General features: G+C 43.8%; 2 protein-coding genes across 3 annotated transcripts; one reads left to right on the forward strand and one right to left on the reverse strand.

The window, feature by feature from the left end:
• Nucleotides 1-2,656: 2,656 nt before the first annotated feature.
• On the forward strand, nt 2,657-10,329 carry LOC134484813 (GTP-binding protein 4-like). 2 transcript variants are annotated; one of them, XM_063280705.1, is made up of 4 exons: nt 2,657-3,486; nt 4,564-4,757; nt 7,800-7,949; nt 9,100-10,329. In XM_063280705.1, the coding sequence occupies exons 2-4, from the start codon at nt 4,737-4,739 to the stop codon at nt 9,250-9,252; spliced, it is 324 nt and encodes a 107-aa protein (XP_063136775.1). In that variant the 5' UTR covers nt 2,657-3,486; nt 4,564-4,736; the 3' UTR covers nt 9,253-10,329. The 2 variants fall into 2 exon arrangements, with proteins under 2 accessions (XP_063136775.1, XP_063136776.1); XM_063280706.1 differs by lacking the exons at nt 2,657-3,486; nt 4,564-4,757 and adding an exon at nt 5,144-7,125.
• Nucleotides 10,330-13,112: 2,783 nt separating this feature from the next.
• On the reverse strand, nt 13,113-17,327 carry LOC134484812 (isopentenyl-diphosphate delta-isomerase 2-like). The gene is made up of 5 exons (XM_063280704.1): nt 17,318-17,327; nt 15,776-15,919; nt 14,926-15,018; nt 14,372-14,502; nt 13,113-13,430 (listed from the first exon to the last, which is right to left on the reverse strand). The coding sequence occupies exons 1-5, from the start codon at nt 17,325-17,327 to the stop codon at nt 13,113-13,115; spliced, it is 696 nt and encodes a 231-aa protein (XP_063136774.1).
• Between the last annotated feature and the right edge of the window lie 4,856 nt (nt 17,328-22,183).

The following is a 22,183-nucleotide window of genomic DNA, read 5'->3' on the forward strand; positions in this document are numbered from 1 at the left end:
GTGTTCTAGGCCAGCCTGAACTACGAATCCAGGGTCTGCCTTCTTAAAACAAAACAATAAAAGTTGGTCATCCTCTTCTTTTGCATTTTTCCTCCTGAGAAATTGCATCTTGAGTTTGTGGATATAGGTCAGTGGGAGCTTGCTTGTAGCTGAGTTTAACCCCTAGTGCTGGGAGTTGGGGAGTAGGGGAAATCTTACAGAGTATTCCACAGAGCTTCTGACTTTGATTCGGTTTGATTCTGTGGGGGTTTGTTTGTTTGTTTAATTTTTGAGGCAACATTTTTCTCTGTAGCTTTGACTGTCGTAGAGCCTCACTTTAAACCAGGCTGGCCTTGAACTCAGAGATCCATCTGGCTCTGCTGTTCCACTTATGTATTTATTTATTTATTTTTAATTATATAAGATTGTTGTAGAAATTAACTTAAAACTGTTCTTAGAGTTAAAAACAAATCATAGTTGTTGAGCAAATAGTGTTTGCAACCTCCATTCACAAAACATTAATGCATGTTGCCCTTCTTTTCTTTGTATTCCAGAAAATATTTCTAGACTTGCAGGCTGAAGGATTTCCTGTCATCGAGACCAGCACCCTGACTGAGGAAGGTGTCATTCAAGTTAAAACGGAGGTTGGTGCTTTCTTAACTCAGGGCTAGTGTTTTTGTCTGAGAACGGTCAGTTATGGGAAACTGTTTGCATTTTGGGAATTACTAACACTGGAAATAATTTAGGTTGGGTTTTTGTTTTTGTGTTTGTTTTTGTTTTCCTTGAATACGATTAGTTGTTTAAATTGTTAGGTGAACCTTTGGGGAACCTAGTTACCTGCTGAAAGAAAATATGTAGGAAGTTCCATACTGGGTTGTGAACCTGTGGATGAGTGGAGGACTTGATTCTTCCTTGCAGTGTGAGGCTGGGGACTGGCCTCAATGGCTTTGTGACTCTTATTTTTCTACTTTCTTAGGCTTGTGATAGGCTTTTGGCTCACCGAGTAGAAACGAAAATGAAAGGAAATAAAGTGAATGAGGTTCTGAACAGATTGCACTTAGCTGTGCCCAACAAGAGAGATGACAAGGTAAGGCAAGGCCGCCCTTCTTCGCAGGCTTCAGTTTGTGTTGCTGTGCTGGGCCGGTGGCCGCTTGGCACGTGCCTCTTCCTGGTGTTGCCCAGAGTCACACTCGGGTTTCACTTTTTCATTCCTGGTGAAGTCACACGTGCCTGTGGGAGGGATGAAGTAAAGAAGAGTTCTGTGCACCTACTTCTCCCTGTCACAGTCTGCGTTGTAACTTGTTGTTTGTCCCTTAGAAGTAGCTTGGGTGCAATTGTCACACGTCCCCATCCCCCCTGTTTTTTAAATTGAGCCAGTGGAAGCATATTTTTATGTTTTTCTGCCATTATAAGCAGTCTACATCTTTATAGATGTGTTCCTACAAATAAATCTGTATTTTAGGATATAAGTTCCTAAAAGTTGTTTTCTTTATCACTTTTTTCCTTGCCTGCTTTGTAAATATGTACACAGTGTGCATTCCTGGTGTCTGTGGAGGTCCAGAGACAGCATCAGATCCCCTGAAGTCATAGTTAGCGGTGAGCCGCTTGACTCCTGAGTCCTGTGAACTGAACTAGGTCCTCCGCAGGAACAACCTGCAGATTTTCTTAACCACTGAACTATCTCTCCAGCCCCTCTTTATTTTATTGTTGTTTTTAAACATCTCAAAAACCCTGCACATTTTCATTACATTAGCATTAGTGCTCTTTCGTAGTTATTAGATTGTGGGTTCTAGAGAACTGGCGACATTATTTCTAAAATACTTTAGTGTCATTTTTCTCTGTATTTTCATATTTTTGTTTCTGTTTGCTTTCTTTTTTCTTCTGAATAGAGTTTTGTGTGTGCTCAATTTAGTTTTTCCTGAGGGAGGTGTGGTTTACTACTTGTTTCATGGAGTGGTCATTGTTCTCAACTAATTAATGAATTTAATGCTGTTGAATTCTAAACATACTTAGGTTTATGTCTGTTTCTCATTCTACTGTTTTCCTGTGTGTTTTTCTTATAAGTTTTATGATAATTTTTGTTTTTTTTTTCCAAATGAACTATAGAATCAATTTTGGTGGTTGCCTGGTCTCTTTTACCTACCTCACTCCCCAGAATGCACTTTATTTTAATTGGTGTGGGTTGTTTTGTGTTTCCCTTGCAGACTGCCTTTGTGTGTGTGTGTGTGTTTGGTTCCTTTAAGTTTCTTTCATACTCGGGAAGGCATTTCACATACTTTAAACAATGTCTTCTTAGGAGAGACCCCCTTTAATCCCAGAAGGAGTGGTAGCTTGTCGGAAGAGAATGGAGATCGCAGAGCCCAAGAAGAAGAGGGTAGGTTACTGGACCTCTTTGTCCGAGTTTCTTATGAACAGGGACAGAAGGCCTGCCTATGCACCAGAAAAAGTGATGCTGGGTGGTGGTCTTAGCCATGTGAAGCCTCCTTGGTACAGGAGATGCAAATTGAGTGTGCCCAGGGTTTGGCCCTGTAAGATTCAGGGACACAGTGGTGAATCCTTAGCATATGATTGACTGGAGCTTTTCAGTTGATGTCGTAGTTCAGTGAACAAAGTCCATGAGACACGTAGTCCCCAGGTGGGCAAAACAGCCCTCCTGATAAACATAGATGTGCAAAAGGTCAGAGGCTGCTTCATCGGGAAGGAGGCTGCAAAGCATCTGGGGACATAAAGCTAAGTCAAACTTTTGGGGCTTTCTTTTCAGGAATGAGATCTTGAGTTGGAAATGGGAGATGATTATATTTTGGATCTTCAGAATAAGTAAGGTGTTCTGGAGTGTCAGTTGTATGAAAAGTGTTTCAGAAAAGAAAGGAACTCAGTGAGTGAAAGTCTTCCAGTGAGTTTATTGGTTTATAAACTTTTACTTTTTTCTTTTTTTTTTAATATTTATTTATTATATATGAGTCCACTCAAGATGTCCTCACACACACACAGAAGAGGGCATCAGATCCCATTACAGATGGCTGTGAGCTACCATGTGGTTGCTGGGAATTGAACTCAGGACTTCTGTAAGAGTAGTCAGTTCTCTTAACCACTGAGCCATCCCTCCAGCCCCCAAGATTTTACTTTTTTGAAGATTAGAAGTTGCAGACTTACAGAGCTGTGTATAAATAATGTCCTGTTGTTTCAGATGAAAGGATTCTTTTTCTGTAGTATTTGGAAGTTGGACACACGGGTCAGTATTGTTCTTGTTAAGAGTAAGTTAAGGGTGTTGAACACAGCTGTTTTGTTAGGCTGTAAAGTGGTTTTACTTATAAAGGGATTATCCAGAGTAGTCATCTTGATGACACAGTACTTGAAGATTTGAGAAACTACCATAAACATAACTCCTTTTTCCTTTCAATATTAGAATACTGGGACTTAATGAATTCATCTGAGAAGTATGATAAGATACCAGAGATTTGGGAAGGCCACAATGTTGCTGATTATATCGATCCTGCTATCATGAAGGTCTGCAATGCTTTTTAAATTACTTGCCCCACTTTGATGAGACTAGAAGAATTTCACCAACTTTTACTCCTTCCTTGTTCTCCTTTTGTTCTATGCCCTCAGACATCTTTTTCACCCTGTTTTTGCTCTCTTGGAGACATCACTTCTCAAATCAAAGGACATTAATTATTCTTTTTCTGTGTGGTCCTGGTGGCGCCCAGCCTTCCCCACCGAGCTGCAGTGGCCCCATCATTTTGCTTGTGTTGATGTCCAGTGTGGAGATCCATCCTGTCCCTGGTTCCATCCTCTCTCTGGAACATCTTCTGAGTCTTCTCAGACAACCTCCTGTAGTCTTTTGCTAGTTTAGCAAGTGACAGCGAATTAACAAGAAAATTCAGTCCATGGGGTATGAGCTCTGATTTACAGATTTCTCTGTCTCACTGACCTTTTTATGTTTGGTTCCTTCTAATCTGGAAGGGGGGATTGACCTCAGTGCCTTTCTTAGACACATTCCCACAGAGAGCTGGCCCACCGCCGACCTCTCTCCTGCTGGGGCACCTATCCTTTGCATGCTTTTTCATAGCGCGTCAATGTTTACACGATTATCTTCCCATTTATCTATGTTTCTGTGTGTGTGCGTGTGCGTGTTTGTGTGCGTTGCTGGGGAGTGAACCCAGGATCTTGTGCTTGTGAGCTTTGTCACCTCGCTGCATCCCCAACCTCTGTGCATTTAAAGTTTCACTTTGTCACCAGTGCAGTTGTGCTTAGTATGGTATTTGAGAAGATGAATGGGGGTTTGTACAGATTATTTTGTGTATCTGCTGGGGACACTAGGGAATGAGGGAAGGGGTCCCTCATTATCTTTAAAGATGAAATGCAATTGGCAGAAAACAGTGCATACGTTGGTCATGCTGTCTCTTTGGCCTTCATAAATCCTCTTTCCCATGAGATTAACTGTACACGTGGGCCCCGGTTGTGACGAGACCACACAGCATTCTCATACCTTCAGGAATTTGAGGAAACATGATTCCTGTAAATATGTCGCTGCACTTACTTCCCTGCAGGGTTTCCTTCTTAACTTCATGATTCTTTTTAAAGAAATTAGAAGAGTTGGAAAAGGAAGAAGAGCTCAGAACAGCTGCTGGGGAGTATGACAGTGAGTCTGAGAGTGAAGACGAGGAAATGGTGGAAATCCACAGCTGGCAAAACAAATTAGAGAGAAGAAGTTGAAAATTCTACAGTCCAAAGAAAAGAACACACAGGGACCCCGGATGCCCCGGACTGCTAAGAAGGTTAGTCTGGAGCACCGCAGAGCCAAGTCCAGGCTTGCATGCTGGATCCTGTGTAATCTGCCATGAGAGCCAGACTTCACTGCCTGGGATGTCAGGTGCGGCACACCCGGGCGTTCACAGGGTCTTTGCTCTGGGCTGCAACTTCTCTCCATGCATTGCAGCTCCAGGTGCATCCCTGCTGCAGACTGAGTCATTGCTGCCGTGATGTGAGTTAAACCGAAACCTGATGATGGCCAAGGATGTTAGGTAGTTGTTAAAGAGGGTCTCAGGTAGTCCGGGCTAGCCTTGAGCCTGTAGCCAAGGAGTTCCTTCCCGACTCCTGCTCCATAGGTGCCAGGAGTACAGCCGTGTGCCAGTGTGCATTTTTGTTACCTAAGTTTTCTATTGATTGAGACTCCTAAATCCACAAGGCAGCTCGCCAGCCCCTGATGCTGCTGAGCATAGGAGCATCGCTCTCCAGGTGTGAATGGACCCTGAGCACCACTTGGCTTTGTGTCGGGATGTCATTGTCTTTACTTTTGTTCTTGTTGGAACTACCTCTGTGTCCATAGCCTTCCTGAAAGCTGAGGTCAGGGAGTGAGTGGCAGGTTCCCAAAAGGGACAGATACTGGGCAGTTAAAGTATAATGGAGGTGGGGGTTGGAGGTGGGGGGTTGGCGTTGTAGATTCCACAATGGACGCTCCTGGTTTGAAAATACTGTTTTCATGTGCTTGGGCGGCCACTAATATTCACAGACGTGTTGTTTCTCCTGGTGCTTAGTTGTCTGTGAGAAGACACTCTGGTTCACGAGTCTGTCTTCCCTCAGCTGTAGTGCCTTCTCTAGTCCATGCAGCAATTCTCTCACCCCGAGAACATAGCAGTCTTGCCATGGCTTCTGTGTAGCAAGTGCACTGTTTGTTTTTGTGGGGTGTAATTGAACTGTCCAGAAACTGAAGTTATCCCAACTGGCAACAAGCATTTACAGTAGGTAATAGTCACTGTACAGCTATACTCTGAAGACCCGGAGCAGGAACAAACTCAGTCTCTCCTGCTGTATGCTGACACGTGGATCCTTTATTTGACTCCGGCTGGGTGAGAGAAATCTCCCCCATCAAGCCATCAATCAGCCCTGCACTGACTCTGTTGGGTATCCCTCAGTTAATTCACATCTCACACTGTCTCCCTGCCTGAAGGGGGCATCAAGACCGTAAGGCTGAGAGTTTCCTTGCACCAGGCTAGCCCCACTTGCAGGTTATGGGGCAGGGCCTCTAGAGCTCAACTCTCTAATTACAGAGTGTGGTTCCCCTGATCCTGTCTTTGAGTTTGCATAATTTACTAGAGTACCTCACAATTGGGAAAACATTCCCTTTTGTTGATTACATTTGCCAGTTCATCGTAAAGTGTATTTTAAAATTTAAGAGATGAAGGCAGTGAAGTGCTGAATGAGGGCAATCTGAAGGGACCTTCAGTCCTGGGCCATGTGACCCCTCTTAGCACATGGCTGGGTGTTTCTCATTTTCCTGTATGCTAGGCATCTAGAGTCACTTCAAACTCTGTTCTTTTAGGTTTTTATTAAAGCTTTTTGTATAAACATACTTGGATCCTGGACTGTAAATGTGTGATGGGCAAGCTTCTAAACTAATGCTAACAGACTACGTCTGTCCGCCCAGCCTCTTTAGGCCTTTCTGTGCTACATACCTGTGCGCCTCTGAAACAGGGTCTTGAGTTTGCTGCCACAGGGTAATCATAGGTGGCCTGCTCCCGTACAGAAAGGCGGGGGAAGGGGAACGGACATTTTTAAGTTCTGTCGTCTGCCTTGGAGAGGACATTATATATAATATTACATGTAATGGTGCAAGACTGTAGCATGTCCTTCCATAGAGACATAGTTGGTGCAGCTTTCTATTTCTTAGGAAGAAAATGGAGCATGTGTAAAGGGGGCAGAAGATGAGAGAAACCGAGAGACGGACTGACTGACTGACTCTTGTGTATGGCCTGAAGTCCATAGTTAAAAAGACTCAACTTTACCCCAGGTAGCCTCTGGAACCAGGGACTAAAGGCCAGATGCTCTAGTCTTTTCTGTTCCAGTCCTGAGGAAAGGATGAGGGCTGCGGGCTGGCATCCAGTAACCGAGAGCAGAGCACGTGTCTACCACTTCTCTGTCCAGCACAGCTTCACCTGTGTTTTTCCTCTCTCTCTCTCTCTCTCTCTCTCTCTCTCTCTCTCTCTCTCTCTCTCTCTCTCTCCTTTTCTTTTAAAATTAAATTTCAACAGACATTTTACTTAAAACAAGTTATCTTCCCTCCCCTCCCCACCTTCTCAGGTTCAACGGGCAGATTTAGAGAATGAGATGCGTAGTCTTGGCGTGGACATGGATGATAAAGACAATGTAAGTCTGGAGGGGCAGTGTGGTTTCAGATGATCCGTGCTTTTGTTGTTTTGAGACGTTCATTGTCTTGCTGTGTCGCCCAGCCTGCCTTCAAACTCAGTCTTTCCCTGCCTCTAGTTCTCCAGTGCTGGTGGCAGGCATGTGCTGCCAAACCCTTCCCACAGTCAGTTTGCTTAACGATGCGGGTACCTTCTGAGAAATCTGTCACTAGGTGATCTGCTAATGTAAATGTCATGGCATGCACATGATATACATAATGTAGCTGGTGCATATGCCTACTGCCTCAGCTGTTTGGAGTGGGAGGTTAAAACCTCAGCATACATCATGTGAACTGTGGACCAAAGCCATTGCCATCACTGCTTGTGATTGATGTTATCCAGTAAAGAACATTAGTGCACAGGATGTGCAAGAGCTGCGGCCTAAGAGCACCATCTTACTCACCACCAGCATGGGTGCTGAGCTGGACATTCCTGAAGCCTTGTCAGGAGACACAGGAGAGCATAGCACTGCGTCTGACCCTTAACCCCTGGCTTCAGACCAGAGCCCGCGAGTAAGCTGCAGTAGGCCTTCCAGAGTCTTTCACTTGCGAGTGATATTGTCTTTAAGAGCTCGTCTGTTTTCTCTTCTTGTTGGACTAATTTCGATTGTTACCAAGAGCACTGTTTGTTTTCCAGGCCCACTATGCAGTCCAGGCCAGAAGATCTCGGAGTGTCACCAGGAAAAGAAAACGAGAAGAGTCTGTTCCTCCCTCTTCCATAGCCCGCAGTCGCAGTCGGAGTTGCTCTAAAACGCCACGTGATGTTTCTGGTCTTCGGGATGTCAAGGTTTGTTTCGTTGATCTGGGACAAAAGAAAATAAGAACCTTCAGGGGTGTTTATAGAACCTCCAGCAAGCACCAGCCATTACTTGAGGAGGGTTGTGATTAAGAGATTAGCTGTTCATCCTATCTTCTACTTTGTAGCATCCTTTGGAGAGGAACTTGGACCAGAAGCAGTTGGATCCCCTGGATAGGTGTTCTGGCAAACCATTCTGAACCCCTTGACATGGCAGATAGACAGACATGGCCTCATAAAGTATGGATAGTCTAGGCTTAGGTCCCAACTGTTTGCAAAATACTAGGAAGAGGCCCCATTTCCAGTGAGGAAGTAGGCTGGGAAAACTTGGTTCATTTTCCTCATTAGGGGAATTGTTATCTCTTCAAGGTGGTAGCTTGTCACTATGGTATAATTTGTAATGTCTTTTTCAAAGGTGCAATAGTTGCTTAAAATCTCACTGAAATTTCTTTTTGAGAAAAAACTTTTTTTTTACTATTTTGAAAATTCAAATATAAGAGAAAACTTATGTAAACTAGCAGGTTCTCTAATAGAAGGCTGAAGTTTTCATTTCAGATGTCATTTCTATCTGGAAGTCTAGGAAGTGAGTGTTGAGTTGAGGTAGTGTTTTACTATGACTCCTAAGCGGCCTGAGAGTCCAGACTGCTCCATGTTCACCCGGGAGTAAGATTACACTATTGGTCTATGGGTTTCAATACTGGCATTGACATGAGTCAGAAGGTTCAGACCATGGAAGTCTGAACAGATGCTCTTGTAGTCTACTAACGGAAGAAAGGTCCAAGGCTTCCTCGCGTAGTCACTGAGCTCAGATACTCTTATAGTCTATAACTGTAGAAAGGTCCAAGGCTTCCTCACGTAGTCACTGAGCTCAGATGCTCTTGTAGTGTATGACTGTAGAAAGGCTCAAGGCTTCCTCATGTAGTCACTGAGCTCAGATGCTCTTATAGTGTATAACTGTAGAAAGGTTCAAGGCTTCCTCACGTAGTCATTGAGCTCCTGCAGATAGTGTGGTGGTCTGAGAACCCGGTGACTGAGACAACTGGGTCTTGATGGTTCCTTCTGACTTTGGTAAAATGGTTCCCAGGTAATTACAATGCAGGACAGAAATGTGGTTTTCATTGTTGTGTGTTCTCCTGTGTAGATGGTGAAGAAAGCCAAGACCATGATGAAGAAAGCCCAGAAGAAGATGAATCGCTTGGGGAAGAAGGGGGAAGCAGATAGGCATGTGTTTGATATGAAGCCCAAGCACCTACTCTCTGGGAAGAGGAAAGCTGGTAAAAAGGACAGGAGATAATGTCCTCTTCAGTCGGAGTAGTTTAACTAGACCCGTGATTATTTCTGAGTGTGTGATGGTGTGTTTTATAGAATTTGGGATCAACATCTGTTAACCAAAGAAACGATGGAAATGACTTTTAAATGCTTGTTGCTGTGCTGAAAACTGGTAAAGCCGAGTAAGCGTGTGGTGCCGTGGCCCTGTGCAGTCAGATGTTACCTGCAGAGCGCTCTGTACTGGATGACGCGCTTCTTTCACAGCCAAGGGACTCATTTTGCAGAAAAGATGTATTGGTGTAAGGAGGCTGCTTTGGTGGGGGAAAACTTTTGTAGTAGATCTTTTGACACCCAAAATACCTATTTTTGTTAAGAAAGTATTCCTGCTGGGAGGTCTTACATTTAGCGTGTATCAGAACTTAAACTACAGTCTTAAATTATTTTCTGCATCTGTAGTACAATGCATCATTGTAACTTCAAACATTTTATCCAAAGTAAACATCCAGCAAAAACATAGTTTTGATTATTTACATTTAGTTTGCTTTAATTGCAAGTCTCTTGATAGCCAAAAGGAAGGGGCAGGGAATAGGACTTTGCTTAGAGCAAAAATAGGTTTTTAAAGGGAATAAGTGCCTGGATATGTCTTCTTTCACTAACAACTGCTGGATTAAGATTGGTGTCCTAGAAAGTAAAGAAACATTGATGAGAGGGATCCCAGTGTGGCTGGAACTACACCACAGATCAGAAGACAGCCTTCCCACTGTCAGCGCTTCCTGTCAGTGTGACCGCTTCTGACCTGTATCGGAAACCAGTGATGTATACATGTATTATATTCTCTATCCTAAATCATATGGACTCTTTGAGACTTTTTTAAAAAATAGTTTTATTTGTCTTGGATATGTCATGTATTTGCATTTCAAATGTTATCCCCTTTCTCCCCTCTTCCATCCCCCTCCCCAGCTTCTATGAGGGTGCTCCCACTCCCACCCACCCACTCCAACCTCAACACCCGAGACTTCTTATATTGGCTTTAGTTGTCTGATGACATTTGATGTCTTGATCTATTTTTTTATGTGTAGATGATTAAAGTCTATAATCATTAGTATGACTAATACCTTGATTAAATCATAGAATTATTCATCTAACAGTAGAAGATCTAGACAAAGCTTTTTTTTTCCTTAATAGAACTTGTATTTACTTAAATTTCAGAGGCGTTAGTGAGAAAGGGTAGAGAGTGCTGTTCAAAACAAAACAATTAAGCAAATACAGGAGCAGAATGTTCGAGGTCTTGAGCTTCACTGTGTTAGGAATCTGTCCTCATTGCTGTTAGAAAGAACTGGCTGTGAATGCTGGTGTTTGGTAGGTAGGCACTGGGCTACCTCTCTGCCTACCATGCCCTTTAGCAGTGCTGGTTACTAATAGAAGAAGCTGGAATGTGGTGGGGATTCAGCCGCTCCTCCTCTGAGAGAGACACTAAATAGTCTTTAAATGTTAGAGGACTCATTCTGATTGTAAGCATATACTACAAAGACTACAAAGACTAAAGACAGCACTGCAGTACTGTCATAAAGACAGCCATGCAGATGGTTGGAACAGAGTAGAGTAATAGCAGAAATCATTATCCTAAACAATGGACCAGAACAAACAGTGGGCAAAGGACTGTTTCTCCAGCAGCCACTGTGGGAAATGTATGGTTAAAGTCAGGCTCTACCTTACACCACATTAGAACATACATGTTTAAAAGCCTAAGGAGGAGAAGGACCTGCAGAACTCCAAAGCTTTAAAGAAAAGGGTAAAACCATCAGAACAATTGACAATTTCTTGGCTATGGCACCAGAGTAAAGGAAAGGTGAAAGTACATAAGCAGGACGCCCTCGGGATTCTTGGTATCGGAGGAGACAGCCTGCGGGATGGGAGAGGAGATCTGCAAGTGGCAGGAGTATGAGTAATCCATGGTTTGTAAAGCTCAACAGAGACCAACTCAATATTGCAAGGGTCTTGAATATGTATTTCTCCAACCGAGATAGTCAGGTGTCCAGATAGCCACAGGCAGACATCTTCAGGGATGCTTTCACCTAAACACTGGGGAAATACGAATGAGCGCGAAACCACTGCTGCACACCCAACAAGCTGACCAGGTCAAACAACAGCCAAGAAGGGGGTAAGCATGGGAAACCCAGGTAGTTCTTCCCTTGTAGTACGTCCCTCAGGTGCTTGGTAGAGTGCTTTGCTAACATGAAACATTCCTGGATAGACAGTCAACACACAGGTGGAAACCTTACCATGCCTTGCTCCTTATCCTGCTTGCTGCTAAGGTGATCCCTCCTTGTTTGAGAAAAATAACTGACTGTATTTTCAAAAGCTATCTCACTCATTTTTAATTTTTTTCTAAAGATATCAGTCATCTTGTTTGTAACAATGATAGTTTAATTTCATGTTTATTCTGTTCCTGGGGTTCAATACATAAAACGAAAAATGTTTATAACCAGAAAATGTTCACTGGATCAAAGTTTTCCCTAGATCTGTCTGTGATAATATCAATAATACAGTGATCTGAAGTTAGGGTCTATTTCCAACAAGGTAAAAGTTACTGTTCACAGTGGGAAGGGCGTGATGCCTATTCTTGGTTGTCAACCTGACTATGGGGATTAACTAAAACCCCAAAATGGCGAGCACAACTGTGAGGGATTTTTGCTTAATTTGAAGCTTAGATTCTTCCTGGGCATTCCAGCAGGGAAAATCTACTGAGTCTAAATGTTGCAGCACGACAGGAGAGATGGGAGAAAAGACATCCTGGGGTTTCGGTGTTAGAATTTGTTCCCTCCAAGTCAGCCTGTTGAACTCTGAATTCATTATAGGAATAATGACTCCTACTCAAGGAAGAATTAGGCAACATCCACTGGATGTTTTTAATTTTCAAGACAGTTGCCCAAGCTTGGTGTAGTGGAAAATGCCTTTGATCCAGCACCTGGGAGGCAGAAGTAGAGGGATCTCTGAGTGGAATGCTAGCCTGGTCTACAGTGAGTTCTAAGACAGCCAGAACTTATAGTGAGACCCTGTCTTTGAAAAAAGAAAAGAAACATACCCAGTACTATGGGGAACAGGGAGTTTTTTGATGACTGAATCTTCTAGCACAATTCTCATAGTAAAGATTATGTGTTTCCATCATTATTGGTAAGTATATTCACAATAACATTTGACCAGGCAAATTTATTCGTTGATCTATACTGTCGAACATTAAGCTGCTTGCTTTTTGGCCGTTATTTAACATGTAGAAGACAGGCTTAATGTTTTGTACTGGGGGTCAGCAGTGGCCTAGGTAAAAATTCAACAGGAAGTACTTGATTAAGCTCATCAGCTCCACAAAGAGTCCTTGTGAAATCTGTGAACCCGGTGAAAACCAACAAAGCTCTTATGTAATCCTCACGCACCACATGCTGCCTACAGAGAGAGCCCTGATCAGGTGAGCCTATGTAACACAAGGGACGGTGGTGACACCACAGGGAGGTTTTAGGAGAAAAGAGATATTTTTCCATAGATGATACAGAAATATTCTGAGCTGGAGAGAAAGAGGAAGCACTTAAATGAAATGAAGAGCTTGAATTTTATTTAGTGCAAGCAATTAGGAAAGTGCAAGCAAAAAGGAAATTAGAACTCAAGGTTCTGTCATACATGCTAGTTTTACCCATGGGTTATTAAAGAACTTTGTTTTTGAGACATTTTATAATTTTATGCACACGAGTTATTTGCCTTGATCTGTATGTATACCACATAGTTCATTCCAGGTACCCACAGAGGTCATAAGAGTGAACAGGAGCAAGTACTCTTAGCTGCTGTCATTTCCCACACCCAATCCCTGCTTCAACCATTACTTTTCTACACCCCTCAAAGTCCATATATCTTGTCAGGCTCCACAAATGGGGACACATCCTCTAAATAAGGCCACCAAGGCAACAGGAAGTCTTCTACCATGCTTCTGAACCATGGGGTGATCTTCTCTGCCCCACGGGCCTCCCTGTCCAGTAGCTCCTGAACATCCTCCTGGCTCATATAGCTGTAGCTTCTCACTTCCCTGGGATCTGGGTTCAGCGTAAGGTCCTTCCTCACCAACAGAAGATAGCCAATCTCATGGTCTCCCCAGACGGCATCTGACTGACACTTTTGGTATTTTCGGGTCATGAAGGTTATGTCCTTTATGGAAATCTGTTAAAGTTGTTACAGTATTAATAATAGAGAAAATGGGCATTAGATAGAAAACAGCTCATTTCTTTCCTCATTCCTTTCCAGAATGCCATACAAGCACTTAAGCTTCAAGCAGATGGTAGGCAAATCACAATGAAGAGAGCACCGAACTTGGGTTTCATTTCCTGGTCACTATGGCTTCCTTGTTCACTTACAGTGAAGACCATGTATACAGGACATAAGGCTAAACACAGTTATGTAGTGTAGGACATACAGTTACGGGAAAGATTTCTTTTAGAAAATGCAAATAAAAGCACTGGAGGGCTGGTGATGGTAGTACACGCCTTTAATCCCAGTACTAAGGCAAGGCAAGCAGATCATTGTGAGATCCAGGTTAGCCTAGTCTACAAAGCAAGAACCAGGACAGCCAGGCTTACCTACACACACACACACACACACACACACACACACACACACACACACACACACGCACATACACACAAACCAGGACAGCCAGGCTCACCTACACACACACACACACACACACACACACACACACACACGCACATGCACACACACACAAACCAGGACAGCCAGGCTCACCTACACACACACACACACACACACACACACACACACACACACGCACACGCACATGCACACACACACAAACCAGGACAGCCAGGCTCACCTACACACACACACACACACACACACACACACACACACACACACATACACACACAGAAACACACACACATGCACCCTCTAAAAAAAGTTGGGCACTTCATAGGAATGCTGTTTCCTATGGGAGACAGAAGCCATGTTAGCCAGCAGCCACTCCCTCAGTGATCATTTGATGGATGAAACTTGACAACACTGGCATGTGACATTCTGTGTATTAAACAGATCCCTGAGCACATGAAAAAGTTCATTGAGCCCCATGCTGAGTGAGTGGGTACCTGGTCCTGGGGGATGCCCAGTTCAGCCTGCAGACGTCTCAGGGCCGCCCTCCTCACTCCCACGGCATCCTCCTCTTCCAGCTCCTCAGGCACATATAAAGGGTGACTAGAACAGGAATCTGTAAAATGTCCTGGGGCAACATACAGCATGCAGCTTTAGAGAGAACACTCTTTATTGAATAGGAGCAATTTCCTTCCTGGTCATAGTGTAGAGAGTGGGTTCACCTTGGACTTTTATCAGTATCAGCTCTTCTATATGCAAATAGTAGATTATAAAATCTCAAAACTTGATTCGAGTTGCAAAATGCTTATAATTTAATGTCCTTGTATCGAGTGCGAGTGGGACTGTCTTTCTGTCTCTCTGTCTCTCTGTCTCTCTTTCTCTCTCTCTCTCTCTCTCTCTCTCTCTCTCTCTCTCTCTCACACACACACACACACACACGGGGTTGTGAGGGAAGAGTGCTCAGATGTGTTCTCTCACTAGTCATTCCTGTGAGGTTCCCAAACCCTAAGTTAGACTCCAGTGCTCCCTGGGGTTGAGCTGGGTGGCTCACCAGGAAAAGTGTACTTGGCATCTGCTCTCTGCTGAACCAAGAGCTGGTTTTGTGTGTTGAAGAGGACCACACTGAAGCCTCGGTGTAGCAGACCTGCAAAGTGACCATGTGCGAGTTAGGGTCATGCTGGAGTCAGCATGGAGTCTGCATATCCATCTCTTTCTCAGTCTCATGCAACTCAGGATGATGGCACCAGGAGTGGCTGGTGATTCTTGCTGGGATAGAACCTATGCCAGTCGACTGCATTTGTTGACTCACACAGTAAGTCTGCAAGTGAGTACTGCAGTTTTCCTCCACTTGTAAACAAAACCTAGAGAGCCAAGAAGTAAAGTAAGCCTTGCAAGGCAGGCTGAGCCCCACTGTGTGAATCTAAAGCTATAACTTGAAAGTATGTCCTAGCTGCTTTGGTCACACTGTGCAGGCATATGGATGACCGAGTGGCACACAGACTCACTGCTTATGCCTGGAAGTTGGGACACATGACGCACCGAGAGGGCTCACAGTGGGGTGTCTCCCACCACCCCCTTTTCCTGAGACACATATAGACCTCACAGGCCTGCCTATGGAGAAGAGGCTGGCCTTGAACTCAGAGAGATAACTTGTCTCTGCTTCTCTACTGGGACTAAAGATGTACAGCGCCACCCCCAGCTTGTCTACAATTTCTGACTTTCCCAATCCCTTCGAGGCAGCAGTCACAGTCTGCATCACCCAGTGCACTGATGGAAGTGTTAGCCTTATCAAGTTAGCAGCAGCCGCAGCAGCACCCGCTGGACAGCTGCCTCCTGACCCTGCATGGCTCAGAGTGGCCCATGGCACCAGGCCTGCACATGGCACCCTCCTTTCCACTCACCCTTGTTGATGTTTTCCATCAGGTGGCAGTTCCTCTTGGTGTCGGCCCCAATGATCTGGTCCTGCTTGTCAATGACAATGAGGATCTCCTCCAGGCGTTTTATCTGGAGTTCATTCAGGTGGGTTTTGCTTGCCTGGAACATACCTGTGAACACCAACGGCCTCTTGTGTAAACAGAAAGCATAAGGGGAGAGAGGTGTGTGAGCCCCTCCAATGTCAGCGCCGGAAGCATGTGCAGATATGGAAGTGTAACGAGAAGGATGAGGCTTTAATGATCAGACAGTGAGCTACACGGGCAACTGAGAGTGCTCATGGTCTGAATTTTATTTCTCCATGATGATTAAATCGCTGTGTAGAGAGAGCAGTGTCCTCAAATGAAGCTAACTGTGGGCAAGGGACACTCCTGCACGAATGCCACCAAATAACGTCTCTACTGTTAGCCATCATTGTCGCTCTCTGTGTCTTCCTTTAATTTGCGATTATTATTTTTTTTTGTATTTGATACTTGCCTGTTCACAAAAGAAGTCCAGGAGAATGTAGAACTGGAGAAATCAAAAGCACCAGGGTTGGGAATAGAGTTCAGTGATAGGGAACTTGTTTTATCTGAGCGAGGACCTGAGACCCAATGCGCAGTACTACAGAATAGATAAATAAATGTTCCCACAAGCCCATGCAGCCCACTCCCAATACAGGGTGATCATGCTAAGGAAGCCAGGAGACGAGTGCCTGGGTCAGAGAGATACACACCGCACTGACAGCACAGCTCTGAGATACCAACCGTTAGGCACAGACAGACTTAGGCTCTCACCTTCTCTGAAGTTTTGTTTGTGCCGCCTCTGAAACCCGGGAGTGAATGGACACAGGAGACCTCAGCTGCAGCTTCCTTTATACGTGGTAACACAGTAGTATCCTGTTGGAAGACCTTTTCAGATTTGGCTCTGTGACAAAACGGTCTCTGTCCTTATCCCTTCCCACTGGAGACTGACAGACGGTGTGCCTACCTCAGTGTATTAGCATAGATGAATAAGAATGACAGGTGTTGCAACTTTTTTCCTGGAATCCATGCATTAAGTATTCCACTGTAGTTTATCTGAGATCTTAGAGGCTCAAGTCACTGTAACATTATTCAAGAGTCTTGATTGCACTTAACCCCAAAAGCACATAAAGTAAAATAAAAAGGCCGAGGCGGCAGTTTGAATTAGGTAGTTGTACATGTCTAGAACACAGAAGTCCATAGCGATGTCAGAATGCTTTTCATCTCCAATACAGTAGTCAGGTCAGAGCAGAGCAAAATAAACTAAATTTAAAATGAAAAAGCAGGAGCGGGGCTGGAGAGACGGCTCAGTGGTTAAGAGCACAGTCTGCTCTTCTGAAGGACCCAGGTTCTATTCCCAGCACCCACAAGGCAGCTCACAACTGTCCATAACTCCAGTTCCAGGGGATCTGACAACTTCACACCAATGCACACAAAATTAAATAAATGAAGGCCCCAAATCTGAAGCATCAGTGCCTGGAGTAGAGACTATGTGTGGAGGCCACCTACCCAGCCGCATCCCGTCACACTCTCCCAAGGTACATGCATGCTAACGTCCCTCTCCCTGGCAGGCCATGCACACTCACTCAGGCATCTACTTCTGTCCGTGTAACCTTCTCCGACTCAAACTTGAGAAGATGCAGTGGAGTCTTAAGGAAAGTCTTAACATCCCTCCCTGTAGGTCTGAACTAGGCTGATCTCCTGCCCCAGCCCATCTCCTCTCTCTCCTCCACCCGCTGGATTCAGTTTTTATGCCAACAACTGGGATGTAGCAGCTGACTTAAGTTTCACCAAGTAGGTGTTTGAATGTCATTCCATGCTGTAAGTGGTCTGTCTTCTTTCTCTGGAAAACACATGGCTCTCTACTGTTTCAGAGTGAAAGAAGGAAAATTGCAGTTAACACTGGGACGGGCCTGTCTACAGAAAGAGCCACACTGTGTTAAAGATTCTTCAAGGCTTGACTTCTTTTTGCATTGCAGAAAAAATATTCAGTCCCTTCTAAGTTTTATTCATATAATGTCTTTGTAATCTCAGCTGAAATGCAAAAATTCAAACATATACACAATATGTTGAATAAATCAAATCTTTACTTTTATATATAAGTTACATATATGTATACATACATATATTAATTTTAAAAGTCACATTATTGTAATGAACACACAAATAAAAACCAACATTTTTCCATTCCCAACACCATGCATCTCAATGAACTCATGTAAAGTTAGTCTAGACGTTCCGATTAGATTGCTACTTAGCCAAATTATTGATTAAATAAAATACTTAGGCTGTGGTCACTTACATGGAGCCTCTGCACTGGCCCAAAGGAGTAAAGCTACTTACCCTGAAGGTCATACCAAGACTGATCACGTTTTCTATGTGTTTATCTTATTTTGTGAAAGTGTGTGTGTTTGTGTGTGTGTGTGTGTGTGTGTGTGTGTGTGTGTGTGTATTGGCACACACGCCCACACACACCATGTGCGTGCAGGAACAGGTAGATATCAGAAGATTCATCAGATCCCGTGGAGCTGGTGTTGCAAATGGTTTTGACCTATCATGTAGGTGCATGTTGGGAACTGAACTGAGATCCTCTGGAAGAGCAGTGAGCACTCTTAAGTGTCGAACCATCTCCCCCTGCCCCTAAAATGATCACATGTAAATATTAAAGTTGACAGTGGCTCCTAGCTCTGTTTGAGTCTAGTAACAAGAAATACATATTGAGTGTATGTATGTATGTATGCATGTAAAAAGTGTGAGGGGTTGTAGACCTTAAATTTATCTAGGGACTCCAGATTGCCTGACAATCATTTTGTTGGTTCTTCACATCCTTGCTTTTATTTTATACACACACACAATACACACACACACACACACACACACACACACACACACACACACACCCAAACCATCACTATTTCCTGAAGCTGGAACATATTATTTGTAGAAAAAGTCAAAATATTTTGTATGTTGTGCTGTCTAGCATGATGTCAACTTGACAAAGCTACAATCATTAGAGAAGAAGAAACTTCAGTTGCCAAATGCCACCATAGGACCTGTAGGGCATTGTTTAAATTGGTGATTGACAGGGAAAGTGCCCAGTCCATTGTTCATTGGTCCACTGCTGGGCTGGTCATCCTAGGTTGTATAAGAAAGCAGGCTGAGCAGGCCATGAGGAGAAGCCAGTAACAGCACCCATCCATGGTTTGTGCATCAGCTTCTGCCTCCGAGTTCCTGTCCTGACTTCCTTCAGTAGTGAACAGTAGTCAAAAGCATAAGAAAAATAAACCCTTTCCTCCCTGAGTTGCTTTGGTTATGGTGTTTCACTGCAGCAATAAAAACCCCAAGTAGGATCTGTGTATTGTTCCACTTCAAGCAGAGCTTGAGCTTGGGTTTAAATGACGTGTCCTGTGTGGTGCGGATACTTCAGTCATCTTTCCTATTCTAAGCTCAGCCCGGAACCAGCAGGAGTATTTGGAAGCTTGTTTGCAATGCAGAGTCTTAGTTGGAAGGAGAAGAAAGACTGACCATTTTTGGTGAAAACAACAACAACAGAACCCTTAGAAGGATTTGGGGCAGGGTTTTGTCAGTGTAGACTGAATGGGCAGGTGTGGCTGAGCTGAAAGAATCTGTCTGTCTGCTGTCACACATGGCCCTGCTTGGGTCTCATTGTGGAGTTTAGTGGTTCATCAGGTGAGTGTGTGTGTGTGTGTGTGTGTGTTATATGTGTGTGCTGTATGCATGTGTACATTATGTACAGGTTCACATGTTCAGCTGCATATGGGGATTGTATGTGTACAAGAGACACCACAGGAAGGTGGGTGTCGGCCTCACAAGCACCAGCCAACTCCTGGGAGCAGGATCTCTCACTAGGCTAGATTGAGGAAGCAGTAAGCCCTAGGGATTTTCCTGTCTTTGCCTTAGTACTGTGATTTATTACAATGAAATGATTACACCGATCATTAATATGGGGAGTGGAATGTTCCACAGCACTGTTGGGGAGGTCAGAGGACAATTGCACAGTTGGTTCTCTCCCTTCACCTTTACGTGTGTCCAGGGATTGAACTGGGCTCTCCAGTCTTGACTCATACGTGCTTTTAGCAGTAAGGGCCTCTCACCTGGTCCTGCACCTTACATCTCTACCTGAGTTCTGAGGATCAAACCCAGGTCTTTAGACTTGCAAGGGAAACATTTTGAGGACTGCATCACATTCCCTCCTCACAGTAGGATCTATTACTGTCAAAGTGTGAAATGGCTCTGCTCAGATGGGAAATTGAATACACTAACCACGGTCTTTAATGTGGCAAACCTATAGATGTCATGGGTTCTACACTCATCTTTGAATTATCGTTGGAATCAGTGCTCCCCAACAGTGCGCTGGGAAGTTGTTGGGAGAAACATCACAGTGTGAAATCAACCAAGAAGGGTCGGTGATGACGAGTGCAGATGACTCCTCGACTCTGCTGGGGATGTCATCAGGACAAAAGCACTGAGTCTAAATGTGGCAAGGGACAAGACTGGGAATGACAGAGAAGAGATCCTAATGACAGAAGCCCTCCTCTCCAAGTGACCAGTTCTACCTTGAAATCCTATGAATTCCTTATTCCAACAATCACCCCAGGACTATAGGCCATACAATACTCAGTGAAGGAACAGGTAATTTGTTCTCAGTTTTTATTTATTGACAAGAAAAACGACCGAATGCAATAAGACAGCAAATGGCAAAGCAGTTAACAAAAAAACCTTTTTGTTTTTGTAGTAACAAGAAATTACTTTTCTCATTAGTCAAAAAACAAAAAAAAACAAAAACAAAAAAAAACAACCCAAAAAACTTAGAAAAATCAAAATAGCTAGTTTTTTCTTTCTTTTTTCTTTTTTTTTTTTCGGAGCTGGGGACCGAACCCAGGGCCTTCCGCTTGCTAGGCAAGCGCTCTACCACTGAGCTAAATCCCCAAACCCAGCTAGTTTTTTTTTTTCATCTGCTTGTTATTAGTTAGTTCAGAAATGTTTCTCCCAAAGCCCATGCATTTAAGTGTTTACCCTGATGCAGGATTGATGATAGATGGTTTAGGTGACTAGAACATTGGGGCTTTCTTATTGCAACAGCGGGCAAATCTATTGAACTCATAGATAATGGGCTCTAAGGAGGTGGGATCTAGGTGGGTTATGCCTGTGAAGGATTTACTCTTCTCTGTGCGTCTCTCTCTCTCTTTGTGCTTCCCTGCCAACATGAACTTTGCCCTCTTCTACCTACCTCATAGCTCTAGCTTTTGCCTTACTGCTTTCTGTCTTACCTTAGGTCGAAAGCAATTGAGCCATAAACACACATTGAGACTTTGATACAGTAAACCCAAAGCATTCGTCCCTGTGTACTAAGTTTGTTTCCCAGCTATTTTATCACAGTTCCAGAACGCCGACTAACAAGCCAATGGCTCCAGAGTCTGCATTGAGCATTTCCATGAATTTTATAGATTAAAGGTAGTTTGGAATAGACATTCAACATTTTTTATAATATAGGTATAGCATTTTGCCAAAAATATTCACCCCTTCCTCACTTTGAAGAAAATGAATGTTTTGACTTCTTTTTACATTTGTCCAAAACAGTCCTGTATTTTCTCTTGTAAATCATTACTAGATAGCATAGAGTTAGACCTGAAAGCAACTGGAATTCTGGGGTTTAGCTCACCAAATGAGGGCGAGCTTCTGTGAAGTTAATGAACCTGATTAGAAATGCAAATTTCTGCCTCTTTTAACTTTATTCTATCTATCTATCTATCTATCTATCTATCTATCTATCTATCTATCTACCTACCTACCTACCTACCTACCTACCTATCTTTCAATCATCTACTTACCTTTTTATCTTTCTATTTATTTTAGTTTTTGGAGACAGGGTTTTTCTGTGTAGTCCAGGCTGTTCTGGAACTCACTAAGTAGATCAGGCTAGACTCAAACTCAGAGATCCATCTGCCTCTGCCTCTGGAGTGCTATGACCAAAGGTGCCCAACCCCTGTCCAGCCACAAATTCCTCCTGTATGTTGTTATAATCATGCAGCACACATCCCACCGGAGGGAATTCTGCAGTTGCAAGTGATGACTATAAAAGGCAGAGAGATGACCGGGATCGCAGTGGTCCTTGTCTGAGCCTCTGCTCTACAGAGACTACAGCATATCAGATGCACCACACAGAAGTTTTAGGGAGGAAAGTGATATTTCTGTAGACTGCAGTGGAAAACTTTTTAAGAGCTCGAAGAATCAAGGGAACAACTAGTTAAAACTCTCAGGGTGGGCACTCCTGAGACTGCAGAGCGGAAGAGACCACCAACACTGCCCACCCCTGCCCACATCCCTGGCCCAAGAGGAAACTGTATACGGCCT

The sequence above is a fragment of the Rattus norvegicus genome, unplaced genomic scaffold, assembly GCF_036323735.1.
Source record: "Rattus norvegicus strain BN/NHsdMcwi unplaced genomic scaffold, GRCr8 scaffold_2, whole genome shotgun sequence".
In the NCBI taxonomy this organism is placed as follows: domain Eukaryota; kingdom Metazoa; phylum Chordata; class Mammalia; order Rodentia; family Muridae; genus Rattus; species Rattus norvegicus.

Bases quoted from the DNA above. Each gene is read 5' to 3' on its own strand.
- LOC134484813 (XM_063280706.1), top strand. From the start codon at position 7,087: ATGCGTAGTCTTGGCGTGGACATGGATGATAAAGACAAT. The intron at 7,126-7,799 runs GTAAGTCTGGAG...TTTGTTTTCCAG, and splicing joins ACATGGATGATAAAGACAAT to GCCCACTATGCAGTCCAGGC. The intron at 7,950-9,099 runs GTTTGTTTCGTT...TCTCCTGTGTAG, and splicing joins CTGGTCTTCGGGATGTCAAG to ATGGTGAAGAAAGCCAAGAC.
- LOC134484812 (XM_063280704.1), bottom strand. The intron at 15,019-15,775 runs GTGAGTGGAAAG...GTCACTTTGCAG, and splicing joins GATGGAAAACATCAACAAGG to GTCTGCTACACCGAGGCTTC. The intron at 13,431-14,371 runs GTACCCACTCAC...CAACTTTAACAG, and splicing joins TGGGCATCCCCCAGGACCAG to ATTTCCATAAAGGACATAAC.